Source organism: Urocitellus parryii, chromosome 9, assembly GCF_045843805.1.
Source record: "Urocitellus parryii isolate mUroPar1 chromosome 9, mUroPar1.hap1, whole genome shotgun sequence".
In the NCBI taxonomy this organism is placed as follows: Eukaryota; Metazoa; Chordata; class Mammalia; order Rodentia; family Sciuridae; genus Urocitellus; species Urocitellus parryii.
In genome coordinates this window covers 31,513,003-31,529,319 of record NC_135539.1, presented here as the reverse complement: position 1 = coordinate 31,529,319, position 16,317 = coordinate 31,513,003, and the positions used below count along the sequence as shown (strand labels likewise).

The 16,317-nt window shown below is 37.1% G+C and overlaps 1 protein-coding gene across 1 annotated transcript; it reads left to right on the top strand.

Annotated features, from left to right (window-relative positions):
- The first annotated feature begins 13,784 nt into the window (after window positions 1-13,784).
- Window positions 13,785-14,723, top strand: LOC113193582 (olfactory receptor 2AE1-like). The gene has a single exon (XM_026404220.2). The coding sequence runs from the start codon at window positions 13,785-13,787 to the stop codon at window positions 14,721-14,723; it is 939 nt and encodes a 312-aa protein (XP_026260005.2).
- Window positions 14,724-16,317: the final 1,594 nt, after the last annotated feature.

The following is a 16,317-nucleotide window of genomic DNA, read 5'->3' as shown; positions in this document are numbered from 1 at the left end:
TCAGCCCAAGGTTAAGGCTGTGTTAGCTAGGTTTTTATTTTTATTTTTTTATTTTTAAAATTCACATTTTCCCCTTATTTATTTGTGCTTTCAAAACCAGTTACTGGGCTGGGGTTGTAGCTCAGGGAGAGAGGGTGAGGCTCTGGGTTGGATTCTCAGCACCACATTAAAGAATAAAAAAGTCACAAAGTCTAGCCCACGCCCAAGTGGCTGGGGAAGCAGCTAGGAGAATGCAATTGGGGACAGGAGCCAGAGCCAAGCGACACCTGGTGGCAAAAGTGTGTGGGGGTGGGAGATGTGTCCACTTAAATTATTTGTAATGCTTCTGAGTGGAATACTTCTTTTCTCTTCCATTTGTTTAATTATTTATACCAAAATGAGCTCATGGAGATTTATTTTAGCATTTGGGTTGCATCACATTACTTATCTTTTGGTCAAATTATCTCAGCTTTGTTCATTAGGAATCCTTCATATTAGCTCCCGTGTGCTTCCAATTGTATTTCCATTGTGTTAGGTCCATTTGGTGTATTGTGTTCAAGTATTCTGTTTCCATATGGATTTTCTGTCTACATGATTAATCTGTTATGAATTAATGGCTCCTACTGTTAATGTGTTGCTGATGATATCTTCCTTCAGATCTGTCAGTGTTTGCCTTAAATTAGGTAGAGTGATGTTGGTTGCATAGCTTTTTTTTTCCTTTGGGTACTGGGGATTGAACTCAGGGACACTTGACCACTGAGCCACAGCCCCATCCATATTTTGTATTTTATTTAGAGACAGGGTCTCACTGATGGGTGCGTCCTTTCCATTGCTGAGGCTGGCTTTAAACTGGAGATCCTCCATTGCTGAGGCTGGCTTTAAACTGGAGATCCTCCTGTCTCAGCCTCCCAAGTGGCTGGGATTACAGGCTGTCCCACTGCAACCAATTTGCATACCTATTTTTAATCATTACATTTTCCTATTGAACTGACCCTTTAATCATTATATAATGACTTTTTTGTCTCTAATACCAGTTTTGACTTGTCTATTTGTCTTATACAAGTATAACTTCACTATGTTTTTTTTCAGTTACTGTTTGCATGGAATATCTTTTTCTTCCTTTACTTTCAGCCTTTATACAAGATGAATATGTCATAGTGATCTCTACTATACAGTGTATAGATCTGTGGAAGGCTGCATGCCCATAATCTGAGCATCCTCTCTCAGCTTTGAGTAAGGGGGTGCTGGTCTAGTATCACACACCTTACTGTATGCAATGGAGTGGCCCCCACCTTCACTCTGCAAAGAAGTTTGCTCTAGCCCTGGACTTGGGCATTACCCAGTGGTATTAGACAACTCCCTTTGAAACTGTATCTCCTGCTTTATTTGGTGAAGAACATTCTATTGAAACTCTTGTGTCTCTCCCCTATAAACATAAAGAGATTCTGAGTGCATGCTCTCTTTTCTAGTGCTCTTTCCAGCGTGGAAGCTGACCTTTAAGGTCACAGAGCAGTCCACCTTCCATGTGAAAATTTCTTTTGTGTCCTGTGCTTTTTCACCATTTTCTTAGTTTAATGTTGCAGCCAGCGCTTGTGAACCCAGTTCATCTCATCAGTGCAGGTGGCTGGAGAGATATAACCTATAGTTTTCTATTATACTTTGTATACTTAAGAATTTGTAAGACAGTAGAACTTATATTGTGTTTTTTTTTACATGCAGAAATTATAATGATAAATAAATAGAATGGGAGTAAAGTTTGGAGGTGATGGATATGTTTATAGTGTAGCTTATGGTGACTTAATGAGTATATTTATCTCTGAACTCATCAACTTTTATATATTAAATATGTCCAATGTTTTGTATGTTACTCCTTCCTCAGTAAAGTGGTTTTATTTATTTATTATTATCTTCAATATTTTTAGTTGTAGATGGTCACAATATCTTTATTTTGTTTTATTTATTTTTATGTAGTGCTAGGGATCAAATACCAGTAAAGTGATTTTGTTTTGTTTTGTTTTGTTGATTTTTTTTAAGATAATTCCACCACACGACCAGCACTGGCTTCATGAAAGAAAGTTCGATTCATGAGTAAACGCTAGGGAGTTCTAAATTAAAGAGACAAGACTCTAATTACCTTTAACAGCAGCCCTGGTTGGGCTTTTCCTAGCTCCCACCTCCAGCCATGTAATGTGGTATTGAGGTTCACTGGAGAGAGAGAGAGAGAGAGAGAGAGAGAGAGAGAGAGAGAGAGAGAGAGAGAGAGAGAGAGAGAACAAACACGCCAGGAAGTGGACTTTTATTACAGAACAAAAAATTCAAGGGAAAATCCCATCCAATGAACATTAAGGTGGGGGGCAGTATTCCAAGGTCAGGGACGATAATTGGGTCTTCAGGCAGTGGCCAGGCATGCCTCTGCAAGAACCTGGAGAAGGGTGGGGAAAAGCTCTAACACAGCTGTGTCTAAGCGCCTCTCATCCAGCCAGGGAGGTAACTCAAATCACGTGTGAGGATGGCCTGCCACAGATAATCCATTTTATTTATTTATTTTTTTTCAATGAACATTTATTTTATTTATATGCAGTGCCAAGAATTGATCCCAGTACCTCACACATGCTAGGCAAGTGCTCTACCACTGAGCTACAATTCCAGCCCAGCAAAGTAGTCTTAATGTACAAAACAAAACATTTTTTTTCCTTTTGATTTCTTTTTTGACCTATGAGTAATTTAGAAGTCTCTCAATATTTGCAGTTTCAGGAGATATTTCTATTATTGATTTTTAATTTTGTACTGGCCTGAGAATATACTTTGAAGACTTAAAGTTTAAATTTATTGCTCCTTTTATTATGGCTTAGAATATAGCTTATGTTGATAAATTTTTCCACATACATATAAAAATATTTTCTGTTTTTTTTTTTTTTTTTTTTTTTTTAGAGTGGAGTGTTTGGTAAGTTTTACCTAGGTCAAGCTGGAAAATAGTATTATTTTTTCAGATTTTTTTTCTGTCCCTCCTGTCTCTACTCTTTCAGGGCTCCAATTACTTCAACACACCTCTCTCACTACTAGATAGGTCATCCAGACATAATCTAAGTAAAGATTCCTCAGACCTAAAAAATACTATTAACCAAATGGACCTAATAGACATCTGTAGAATATTTCATCCATCAATTACTGAATTTAACTTCCTCTCAGCAGTGCATGGAACATTTTCTAAAATATGTGACATTTTAGGTCATGAAGCAAATCTTAGCAAATATGAAAAAAAATATAGATAATACCTTGCATCCTAATGGAACATAATGGAGTGAAATTAGAAATCAATGACCAGATAAAAAATAGAAACCACTCTAACACCTGGAGACTAAATAATACATCTTTGAATGACAAATGGACAGCAGAAGAAATTGGAGGAGATATAAAAAATTCGTATAAACAAATGAGAATAGGTACACAACATATCAAAATATTTGAGCCAGTATAAAGGCAGATGTAAGAAAAAATTTTAGCCTTGAGTTCATACATTAAAAAATTAGATAACACATAAATAACTAACATTATACCTCAAGGTCCTAGAAAAAAGAAAAACAAACCAACACCAAAGTCAGTATAAAACAGGAATTAAAATCAGAGCCCAAAACCAATGAGATTGAGAATAAAAAATACAAAGGATCAATAAAACAAAGAGTTAGTTTTTTGAAAAGATAAGCAAGAATGATAACCCCCCTAGTCAAGTTAACCAAAATGAAGAGAGAAAAGACTCAAATAAATACAATTAGCAATGAAAAAGGAAATATCACTAGATACCACTGAAAGCCAGAGGATCATCTGAAATTATTTTGAAAATTTATACTCCAATAAGCTAGAACTTCTTGAAGAAATCGAAAAATTCCTAGAGACATATGATCAAATCAAATGAACTATGAGGATCTAGAAAACATAAACAGATTAATATCAAGTAATGAAATTGAAATAGCTATCAAAAGCCTTTCAACAAAGAGAAATCCAGGACCAGATGGAGTAATAGCTGAGTTCTATCAAACCTTTAAAGAAGAATTAGTACCAGACCTCCTCAAATTATTCCATGAAGTTGAAAAGGAGGAAATCACTGCCAAATTCATTCTATGAGACCAGTATCACCCTGACTAGACAAACACACATCAAGGAAAGAAAACTTCAGGCTGATATCCTTGATGAACAAAGATGCAAAAAATTCTTAAGAAAATATTGGGAATCTGAGTGTGGTGATGCAGGCCTGTAATCCCAGCGGCTCCGGAGACAGGAGAATAGTGACTTCAAAGCCAGCTTCAGTAACAGTGAGGTGCTTAGCAGCTCAGTGAGACCCTGTCTCTAAATAAAATACAAAATAGGGCTGGACATGTGGCTTGGTGGCCAACTGTCCCTGAGTTCAATCCCCAGTCCCTCCAGCCCCCCCAAATATTTTGGAAAACTGGATACAAAAACATATTACAAAGATAGTACACTACAATCAAGGGAGTTTCATTCCAGGGCTGAGAGGTTGGTTCAATATATGCAAATCAATAGATGTAATTTACCACATAATAGACTTAAGGATAAGAATCACATGATTATTTCAATAAATGCAGAATAATCATTTGACAAAGTACAACACATATCAATGTTTAAAACATTAGAGAAATTAGGGATAGAAGGAACTTACCTCAACATTGTAAAGACTATACATGACAAATCCAAAGGCAATATCACACTGAATGAAGAAAAACAGAAAGCATTTCCTCTGAAAACAGGAATAAGACAAAGATGTCCACTATCACCATTCCTATTCAACACAATTGTTAAAACTCTAGCCAGAGAAATCAGGCAAGAAAAGGAAATTAAAGAAATACAAAAAAGAAAAGGAGCTCAAATGATCTCTGCTAGCTATTGACATGATCATATATTTAGAAGACCCCAAAAACTCCAACACAAGACTTCTAGAGCTGATAAAATTTTAGTAAAGTATCAGCATCCAAAATTAACATATAAAAATGAATCACTTTCCTATACTTCAATATAAATCAATCACTTTCCTATACTTCAATAAGGAACCACTGTAAAAGAAACAATAACCTGAAAAAAGTGGGACTAAATATCATGAAGGATGTCAGGGACCTTTGCAATGAAAACTATAGAATGCTAAAGAAAGAGATTGAAGAAGACCTTAGAAGATGGAAAGATGTCCCATGGATAGGCAGAATTAATATTATTAAGATGACAATATCACCAAAACCATAATAGAGATTCAATCCAATTTCCATCAAAATACCAATGACATTCTTAACAGATCTAGAAAAGGCAATTCTAAAATTCATTTGGAAAAATAAGAGACCCAAAATAGCCAAAGCAATCCTGAGCAAATAAAAAGATGCTGGAGGCATCACAATACCATACCTCAAAATATGCTACAGAGCTATAATAACAAAACAGCACAACACTGGAACGAAAACAGACTGAAGAACAATGAAATAGAATATAAGATAGAGAGGCAAATCCACATTAATACAATTATCTGATACTAGATGAAGGTACCAAAAACATTAATTGGAGAAAAGATAGCCTTTTTAACAAATGGTTTTGGAGTTACTGGAAATCCATATTTAGAAAAATGAAAGTTAACCTCTATCTCTCACCATGGAAAGGTCAACTCAAAGTGGATCAAAGACCTAGGAATTAGACTGGAAACTCTGCAACTCCTAGAAAATGTAGGCCCAACAGTCCAACATGTTAGCACAGGAACTGACTTCCTTAACAAGACTCCTTAAGCAAAAGACATAAAACCAAAAAATCAATAAATGGGATGGCATAAAAATGAAGAAATTGTTGTATAGCAAAAAAAACAAGTGAGTGAAGAGAAACCTTGCATAAGATTTTTGCCACCTTTTATTCAGACAGGGCATCAATATCCATAATATATAAAGAACTCAAAAATCTTGACACCCAAACCTCCTCAAATAGCTCAATTAAAAATGAGCAAAATAACTAAAGACACTTCTCAAAAGAAGAAATACAATTGGACAACAAACATGTAAAAATGTTCAATATCTCTAGCAGTAAGGGAAATGCAAACCAAGACTGCATTGAGATTTTATCTCACCCCAGTCAGAATAGCAATTATCAAGAGTACAAATAATAATAAGTGTTGACAAGGATGTGGGGAAAAGGTACATTTATACATTGTTGGTAGGACTGAAAATTAATGCAACTACTCTGGAAGGTCATATGGAGATTTCTCAAAAAACTAGGAATGGGCTCAGCAAAAGAAACAATCAATGAAGTGAGCAGAGAGCCTACATTTTGGGATCAAGTTTTTGCCACACGCACGTTGGATAGAGTTCTAATCTCCAGGATATATAAAGAACTCAAATACTCAACACCTAAAAACCAAACAACCCAATCAATAAATGGACTAAGGAGCTAAACAGACACTTCTCAGAAGAAGATATATAACTGATCAACAAATATATGAAAAATGTTCAACATCTCTAGTAATTAGAGAAGTGCAAATCAAACTATTCTAAGATTTCGTCTTATGCCAGTCAGAATGGCAGTTATCAAGAATACAAACAACAATAAATACTGGTGAGGATGTGGGGGGAAAGGCACACTCATACATTGCTGGTAGGACTGCAAATTGGTGCAACCAATCTGGAAAGCAGTATGGAAATTCCTTAGAAAACTTGGAATGGAACTACCATTTTTGTAGAGGGAAGTGAGGACTGGGGTGTGGCTGTGGGGATGAGAAGGATGGTAGAATGAGACAGACATTATTACCTTATATACATGTATATACTGAAGTGACTACCATGTACAGTCAGAGGAGTGAGAAGTTGTGCTCCATTTGTGTACGATATGTCAAAATTCATTCTACTGTCCCACTCCTTGGTCTATACCCAAAGGACTTAAAATCAGCATACTGTAGTAACACAGCCACATCAATGTTTATAGCAACTCAATTCACCATAGCTAAACTGTGGAACCAACCTAGATGCCCTTCAATAGATGAATGGATAAAGAAACTGTGTTATATATACACAATAAAATATTACTCAGCATTAAAAGAGAATAAAATTATGACATTTGCAAGTAAAAGCATGGAGTTGGAGAATATAATGCTAAGTGAAGTAAGTCAATCCCCAAAAACCAAAGGCCATATTCTCTCTGATAAGTGGATAATGATCCTTAATGGGGGGACATGGGGAAAATGGAGAAACTTTGGGCAAAGGTAAGGGAGGGAGGGGAGGAGTCAAGAGGGCAGGAAAGATGGTGGAATGAGATAGACATCATTACCCTAGATACCTGTATGACTGCACATATGGTGCGATGCTATATTGTGTACGACCAGAGAAATGAAAAGTTGTGCTTGCTGTAATTGTGTACAATGAATTAAAATGCATTTTGCTGTCATATATACCTAAGGAGAATAAATAAATAAACAAATAACCCAAAGAAAAAAATTGAAAAATAAAGCAAAAAACAAAAACAAGCAAAAAGAATGTAGGAATGGAACCATCATATGACTCCCACTCTTTGGTATATATCTGAAGGAGCTAAAGTCAGCATGCTGTATGGATACAGCCACATAAGTGTTTGGTAGAAACACAATTCATAACAATTAAGCTATGGAACCAATGAAGGTGTTCTTCAACAGATGAATGGACAAAGAAAATGTGATATATATCCATCTGTAGCCAATGGAGTATTAGTCATAAAGGAGATTGAAATTATAGTATTTGCTGGTAAATGGATGGAATTGGAGACCATCATGCTAAGTGAGTTAAACCAGACTCATAAAGCTAAAGATTGAATGTTTTCTCTGATTTGTGAAAGCTAAACCAAAATAATAGGGAAAAAGAAAAAAAGATAAAGGAAAAATTATTTCATAAAAATAGAAGAAAGATAGGTGGAATAGATAAAGGGGGCTGAGGGGGAGGGAGAAGGAACACTATAAGGGAAGAACAGCAGAGTGAATCTGACCTAACTTTCACATATATGAATATATGTGAAATACATATATGAATATACCACATATGTGAATATACCACAGTGAATCTCATCATAATGTATATCCACAAGACACTAACTATAAAAAAAACATAAAATTCAATAACAGAAAGATTTGTAGAGTAGAGGATAGGGAAGATGGGGAGGGAGGAGGGAAGGGAAAGGGGGAAATATTGGGGACTGAATTAGGACAAATTATATTTCATGCTTTTATAAGTATGTGAAAATGAATCCTAATGTTATATATAACTAAAAGAACAAAAACACTCAAAAATTTTTGTTTCATGTCACTTGCATGGGCATTGATTAATACAAATCCTTAACACAAGCTGACATATTTGTATCTGTAAATCTTAAGGAGGAAAGGGCCCCTCATGCTTGTTAATCACTATGTAATCAATCAAGTGCATGGAACACAGCAAGTGTTCATACAATATTTGTCAAACAAATGAATGAATCATATAAATGCCATAGCTGCCTTAACTTAAACTAATTATATTCTTGCATAAAGGAAGGTACGAGATAAAAGTAATAGTAATAGATAAAAGTAATTGAAGATAATGATAATACATTTCGTCTACTTAAACAACAAGCCACAATATGGAGTCATGGTAAGCTCAGTGAAGCAAGACATTTTGATATCTGAGTTGAGAAAAGAGAAACAATAGCTCAAATATGCTTATGATGAGTGCTGGGCTGTGGCTTAGTGGTAGAGTGCTTGCCTAGCATGTGTGGGGCACTGGGTTCAAACCTTAGCACCACATAAAAATGAAATAGATTATGTGTGTCCATCTAAAACTAAGGAAAAAACTCCAAAATATCCTTATGATAAGAGGAGGGCAGGGAGTGAATGAAACATGGGAGTAAATGCAATGTAGGGAAATGCACTTTTCTTTTTATTTGCCCATATAAATGACATGTTATTTAATGTATTTTATAAGAATTGGAATACCAATAAGACTGAAGGTGGGAATTACCTGCTATCATTTGTATAATATATTACATGGGAAAAGACAGAAAGGTGGCCATTGTGCAAGAATATACTCAGCCTGTCTTCTGAAAAGGGTAGCATGGAAAGAGGCTACAGAGATCTGGATTCTGTAATGAATACATTATTATAAAATATCCTGGCATTTTTTTTATGATCCTCTGGTATAACTGATTTAAAAAAATTGTTCTAATTAGTTATTCATAAAAGTAGAATGCATTTTGACATATTGTACACAAATGCAGCAAAACTTCTCATCCCTCTGACTGTACATGGTGCAGAGTCACTCCAGTATATACGTGTATATAAGGTAATAATGTCTGTCTCATTCTAGCATCCTTCTCATCTTCACAGCCCCACCCCACCCCTCACTGCACTCTACACAAACACCAAATTTCCTTCATTCTTCCAGACCCACCTGTCCCAGTATGGATCAGCATTCACAAATCAGAGAAAATATTTGGCTTTGTTTTTTAGTAGGGGGGATTCACTTATTTCACCTAGCATGATATTCTCTAGTTACAACTATTTACCTGAAAATCCATAATTTCATTCTTATTTAAGGCTGAGTAATATTTCATTGTGTTTATATACCACATTTTCCTGACTATATTTATGTAGTAATATTTATTCCTGGAGAATCACCAAGTGTTAGTGTGGGAATTAACTTCCTTCATTTCTTAAATTCTTTTCTGTGTAAAGATATTCAGGAAGACCATTAAAAGGGCATACTGGGTAAGTGAGACTTGATCTTTCTCAAAAATTGTCTTCTCAAGAGGGTAGCATGGAAAGGGGCTACAGAGATCTGGGTTCTGCAATGAATAAAACAAGTCAGGGAGTGTAGGAATAGTTACTCTGCATTGTTAATTGGCCCCTAGAGAGAGTATCCCCATGCTATCTTCAGAGCCAGAGTCCCAGAATTATCAAGGTCCCCCAACCCTGCAAACAAACTTCAAGTACAGCACTCTGGGATTATCACCTCAGTGAACACAGCACAGAGTAATTGGTATGTTGGGTAATGGTGCCCAGAAGAGATCCAGGGTGTGTTCTGGTGGGAATTCTTGATGCCACCAGGGATTCAGATCTCTATTCACTTCTGCTGACATCACAGGTCCTGAGGACCAGGGGGTATTTCATCTCTCATGGAGTATGCTCCTCTTTTCTCATGAATGACTCATATCAGGCCAAGTCTGGCCTCTTCTAACCCTTGTGATTACTGTTGAGGAAACATCTGTATAGTCCAGAAGGAGCTTAGTAACTGCATAACATATACATGTTTGGACGTTACTAAGTAGGGAATGAAGGTAAAGTTAGAAAGAGGGTACCTTAGTGATTCCAAACCACAGAGACTGCAAAGTGGATCTTTGTTGGACTCTGGGAGCATTGAAGATGGTATTATGTTTAGCATCTTACTCAGGTAACATGAATGGCCATTCCTATTTCCCACGCTCTCAACCTGGTAATGAAAGGTAGTTAAAATATATGTTCAGGGACAGAGGAAACATATATACCATACCAAGTTCCAACTAGGAGGGGCCAAATGCATTCAGTTACTTAATCTGTCCTGCTGTGGGCTCATGGGGCTCAAAATATGAGCACAGATATTGAGAGGGTCACAGAACCCCATATCCTATTGTTTCTGTGATGCTCCATCACTAGGGTAATTAGTTCAAATCATAATGACTGTGCTGGACCAATGTCCTCTCTGGTATACTACTAGGAGATGGCAATTTCCAGGGTTAGAGGAGGAGTCTGAGGAATACTTCAGCAAGTGTTTCTATGGAAGACCAATAGCCAAAGTGTATCTGGGAGGACTGTTCTTCCTTCTCCATTTCACTTCTGTGCTTATTCTGTCTACAAATCCCTCAGAGGAAATGCCAGGTAAGCTAGTGCTGGAGCTTGAGGTTTTATTAGAAACTAGAGAATTGTGAGATTATCCTTTAAATCGAGGGAGACATTTGGTTAGCCCATGAGGATGCTTCCTGAGAAGGCACAAAAACAAAACAAAACAAAACATTGAACCAAAAATTGTAATTTAAGGGCCACAAGTAAGATTGGAAAATTATTAGGCAGGTTACCTAAGGGAGGAAGAGGAATAGAGTCAGATGGTGGAAAACTTGTACTATGGAGGTTTACAGATATGGTTAGAAACTAATGAGGAAAGAGAGATATATATGGATAATTATGTAGAAAGGATGTTTGTAGACCATCTTGACTTGGTTGGAGTAATCAGGGGGAGCAATGTTGAAATTATTCTCTTAGTCTACAGAAGCTGAGTGTGAAATATGACATGACTGCCACAAAACTCCTAGAGTGACTCTAGGGCACAGGAAAAATGAATGTGAGCTCTTTATTTCCTGTAAAAAATGATATTTGATCAGAATGCATTCAGTCCTGTGTTTTTTGTTTTTATTTTTTAAGTTTTTTTAATACTCACATATTTTTAATTATTTGTGTTCACTCTTATGAATGTCATGATCCTCACAAGTCTACCTAGAGCATAGGTATTGTTGCTTTGTTTTGTGTCAACACAGCATCCATTCACATTTTTAAAAATTATAATCAATAGTTAAATAAAGACAACATAAAATATCCTTTTACCTAGTCCGATATGACTATTCTATCATCTTCTTTTTCCAAGAAGAGTATATAAAATATACAACCCTTTCCTCATTTAGGGGAAAAAATCCTTTTTTGTATTTTGTGTGAAATTTATTCTATCCCTACTGATTCATACTCCTCCTTTTATATCTAGTTATTGAAATACTGAAATATGATATTAGGTTTTATTAATTCCTCTTATGTTTGATAAGAGGATGAAAATGAAATAAACACTTGACTTATATAATATTAATGGATAATATTCTTATCAGCATTAGGAAGAAATGCACAAACTATGGTGGTTTGTGTTCCTGAGGGTTTTCCACATGGTCATTATTGGTGTTTATAACTATCCTATTTCACTTCCCAGTCCATATTTCCTTGGTTCATAGGTAGTCATTGTTTCTGGTCTGGTAGGGTGACCCAAATCTTCCTTTCTGAAGCATGTGAGCTCTTATCAGCATGATCTCACTTGGGCTTTACTTTTCTACTGCTCTGCATTACAGGACCTGGGAGTTTGAAGAGGAACTTTAGAAAATGTCCCGATTTCACACTTGCTCTTCCTCCTCCGTATTGTGTAGTTGTAACAACTCAGTTTCCCCTTCCTAGTCAGAATCAATCACTCCATGCCATAGGGTGAACTTCTTCACCTGCTGATTCAGTTATAATGAGGATCCTAAAGTGGCAGCAGGGAAATCTCAACTCTCAGAAAATGGAATCACAAAATAAAAAACAAAAACAAAACAAACAAACAAAAAACAAACCACAAGTGTCCATTTTATGTTAAAAGTAGTCCAATACTATCAAGGTGCTATCAACTCAGGTTGGTCTTTGCTGTTGACAGTGGGTATTTAGCAGTTGCTTCCGGTAGATTTGCCTTGGTGAGTAGAAGTCCATTGTGCTGAATCCAGGGATAATCTTTACCCCTGATGCCATGCCTGGTTTGTTCATGGTTCTGTTGGGCAGGTTCCAGAACTGAGTGAGGAAACGGCTGATAGCTAAAGAATGGGTAAATACTTTTTTGGATAAGATGATCTATTCTGTGGGTAGGAGTAATGAGGATTTCTTTCTTGTTTCCACATGAATATTCTGAATATATCTTAACCAGATAATTTTGAAGTTCTAGGAGACAAAAGGGTCACATGTTTCAGAAGAATGACTGTCTCCCATAGGCAAAATAAAGAACTGTGGATTTTTGCCTGGAGAAAGGGTTAACATTTGCCTTCATGCTGGATGTATTGTATTTTTTAGGCAGGTAACTGTTGTATTTGGAGATTAACCTGACTGAAGATGATGTGTATGTGTTTCAAATTGACAGAAGATGGACTGTTGTGAATTTGTGATGTGTGAGGTTGGCTTAGGATGAACTACATCTCACCAAATTCCCTCTAATCCATTGTTTCTGTTTAAGGTGGGTCTTAGAGGAGCTTCCTGGGAGATTAGAGTGCAGAAGGGAAGCAGCCATCCTGTAGTACTAATATGTTGTTGCTGGTCAGCTGGCTCACACCTCACTGGCACGGAGCAGTGGCTGGGCCTGCAGTTGCTATACCTTCTCCAGGATTCTCCTTTAGGTTCTTTGAATTCTGGGCTAGGGGTGTGCATTCAGCTTCATTAGAAATCTGACCTAAATTTCCCATGTGCCTATATGAACATACCATGTGGATCTCATCTGGATGTATATCCACAAGAAACTAATGAAGAAATATAAATCAATAGCAGATAGATCAGTAGAGTAGAGGGAAGGGAACAGAGAAAGGGAGGAGGAGAGAGAAAGGGGAAGTACTGCGGACTGAATTAAAGCAAATTATATTTTATGCTTTAGAATTATGTCAAAACAAACCCAAATATTTTGCATAACTAAAAACAGTCAATAAAAAAGAATCCCAGCCACTGATTCCATAGGCAAGCACACCTGACATTTTTTTTGTCTTCCTTTGTGGGGTTACAGCTCATGCTTTCGGGTTTAGTCTGCCTCTTGTCTGCCCTGCTTTATGCTATCTTCCCTTTATACTGCTTGTTTTGAAAAAAAAAAAGTATATTTCAATAATTTCAGGTGCTGGATAATTACATATAGGAAAAAACATCTCTCCACAAATGTTTTCTTGGATCAAAGTGCTTATTGTCATGCATGAAGGATCCCATATTTTGGGCATAAAAATTTGTCTCTACCCCCTGTTTCCCCAGGGGCTGAGAAGGGAGCATGTGGCTGAGGAATCAGACGTCTCTGGCAGACTTCATCCTTGAAGGGCTCTTTGATGACTCCCCAACCCACCTTTTCCTTTTTTGCCTGACCATGGTGGTCTACCTTGTTGCACTGAGTGGCAACACCCTCACCATCCTCCTCATCTGTGTGGATCATGGACTTCACACACCCATGTACTTCCTGCTCAGCCAGCTATCCCTCATGGATCTGATGCACGTCTGCACAACCATTCCCAAGATGGCTACCAACTACCTGTCTGGCAGCAAGTCCATTGCCTTCCTCGGATGTGCCACCCAGCACTTCCTCTATTTGTCTCTGGGTGGTGCTGAGTGTCTTCTGCTAGCTCTCATGTCCTATGACAGGTATGTTGCCATCTGTCATCCTCTGCGTTACACTGTGCTCATGAGCAGGAAGGTAGGACTGATGATGGCCCTCACCTCATGGTTGGGGGCATCTCTGAACTCCCTAATTCACACAGTCATCTTGATGCACTTTCCTTTCTGTGGGACTCTAAAAATACACCACTTCTACTGTGAGTATCCAGCTGTTGTAAAGTTGGTGTGTGTTGACGTCACTGTCTATGAGACCACAGCATACATCAGCACCATAGTGCTTCTCCTCCTCCCCATCATCCTGGTTTCTACATCCTATGGCTTCATCCTGCACAGTGTCATCGAGATGCGTTCAGCTGGGAGTAAGAGAAATGCCTTTGCCACTTGTAGCTCCCACCTCACTGTGGTCTCTCTCTGGTTTGGTGCCTGCATCTTCTCATACATGAGAACCAGGTCCCAGCGCACTCCACTGCAAGACAAAGTTGGTTCTGTGTTCTATAGCATCATTACTCCCACTTTGAATCCTCTGATTTATACTCTCCGGAATAAGGATGTAGCTAAGGCTCTGAGGAGAGTGTTGAGGAGAGATTTTATCTCCCAATGACTATACCTGTGGTTGTCCCAAATGTAGATGTTATTTTGAGTAAATCTCTAAGAATTTTCAAGAGTCCAAATACCTGATGTTCTCTGACTACTCCAAGAATAAAGTGGTTTATGACTAACTTCGCTATTTTAACTTAGTCACAAGAAATCAAGCAGCATTGCGTATGTGTCTACAGTCATTCAGAGTATTAGAGAAATATCTTTACAAACCCCTTTAAAAGAAGACATATAGTGATCAGAGACAATGTAAAAATATTAAGATAAATATCTAAGGACTTTTTCTATTATTATTTATTGACAAGACTTATGTAAATTACGCCACCAGAGGGTATTTATGGAGTGTAAAATTAGAATTCGTTGCTTAATATCAGAATCATGGGAAGTAAAGGCTGTTTTGAAAGAAAGGGTAGATGATACAAAATTTATACTCATAGACCTTTATGGTTCATTGAATCAGTGTTTATGAATTTATAAGGGAAGGAATAAAGAGGTAAGGGTATGGAGAGGGGTGGAGAGAGTCCCAAGAGAACCAGAGAGGCTAAGTCTTCACGTTTGGCAATGAGGTGGTCTCCTCCTTTTCATCACACAACACAGAGTACTGTGTAGAGACACTTACCAAGCCCAGAGAAGGTCCAGCATCACTAGTAACTCAAGAGCAGCATCAATCTATCTTAAATTCATTTTTTTAATTCACAGAGCAAATCAAGATGTCTTTTGTTCTGACATACATCTTTCTTTAAGAACAAAGCATAAACCTTTAGGGAGATTCAGATTCTACTTTACAGGCTTTTCTCTTGACACAATCTTTAGAACATTGGTTCTTCTGGCTGAAGTAATGATTCCCTGCTGAATTTCAGAGGAATATGAAAACATTAATCTAGCATACTTAAAAGTAGTAAATGAAGCACCCAAATCAGAAGGAATTAAAAAAGGTAAATTTCAGGTAATAATGCTGTATAAACATATGAAAACTACTTTTAACCTTGTATGTCTAGGATTCCTTCCATTTATTTTATAAGCTTTGTCAAGTTTGGATAGTGAAAGCATATATACATCTGTTCATTCAACAAAATATTTCATGAGCATCTATTCACTACCATGCCTGGGATAAATCATGTTGGCTTGTGTTTTTTTTAATTTAAATTTTATCAAGAGATTTGGGGATGAGGCTCAGTGGATGAGCACTTGCTTAGCAATGGTGAGGCCCTGAGTTCCCTGGTACCACATAGAAAATAAATTTAAGTAAAATGGATGAATTTAAAAAATTTAAACCAGAGTCAAACTGTCTGTAAAGCTAAATAAAATGAACTTCATGGATGTTTGCTCAGGTTCTTTCATGCATGGGTTACACAGGAAACCCTGAGTAGGTTTTATAATTTGAAGTATATGAGTAGTCCTTCCCTTCTAAAAGAGTCCAGTCATGCCTCTTGATTGAACCCATGCAGTTTAAAGATGGACAAAACATTCAGGGAAATTTTATGCTTTCCCCCCTCAAAGACTCATTTTTGTCTTTACTTCCAAGAGAAGTGCAAATGGGGAACATTTGAGTCCTACAGAGTTTTGAGGAGCACTATTGCCCCATTCTGACCAAGGCA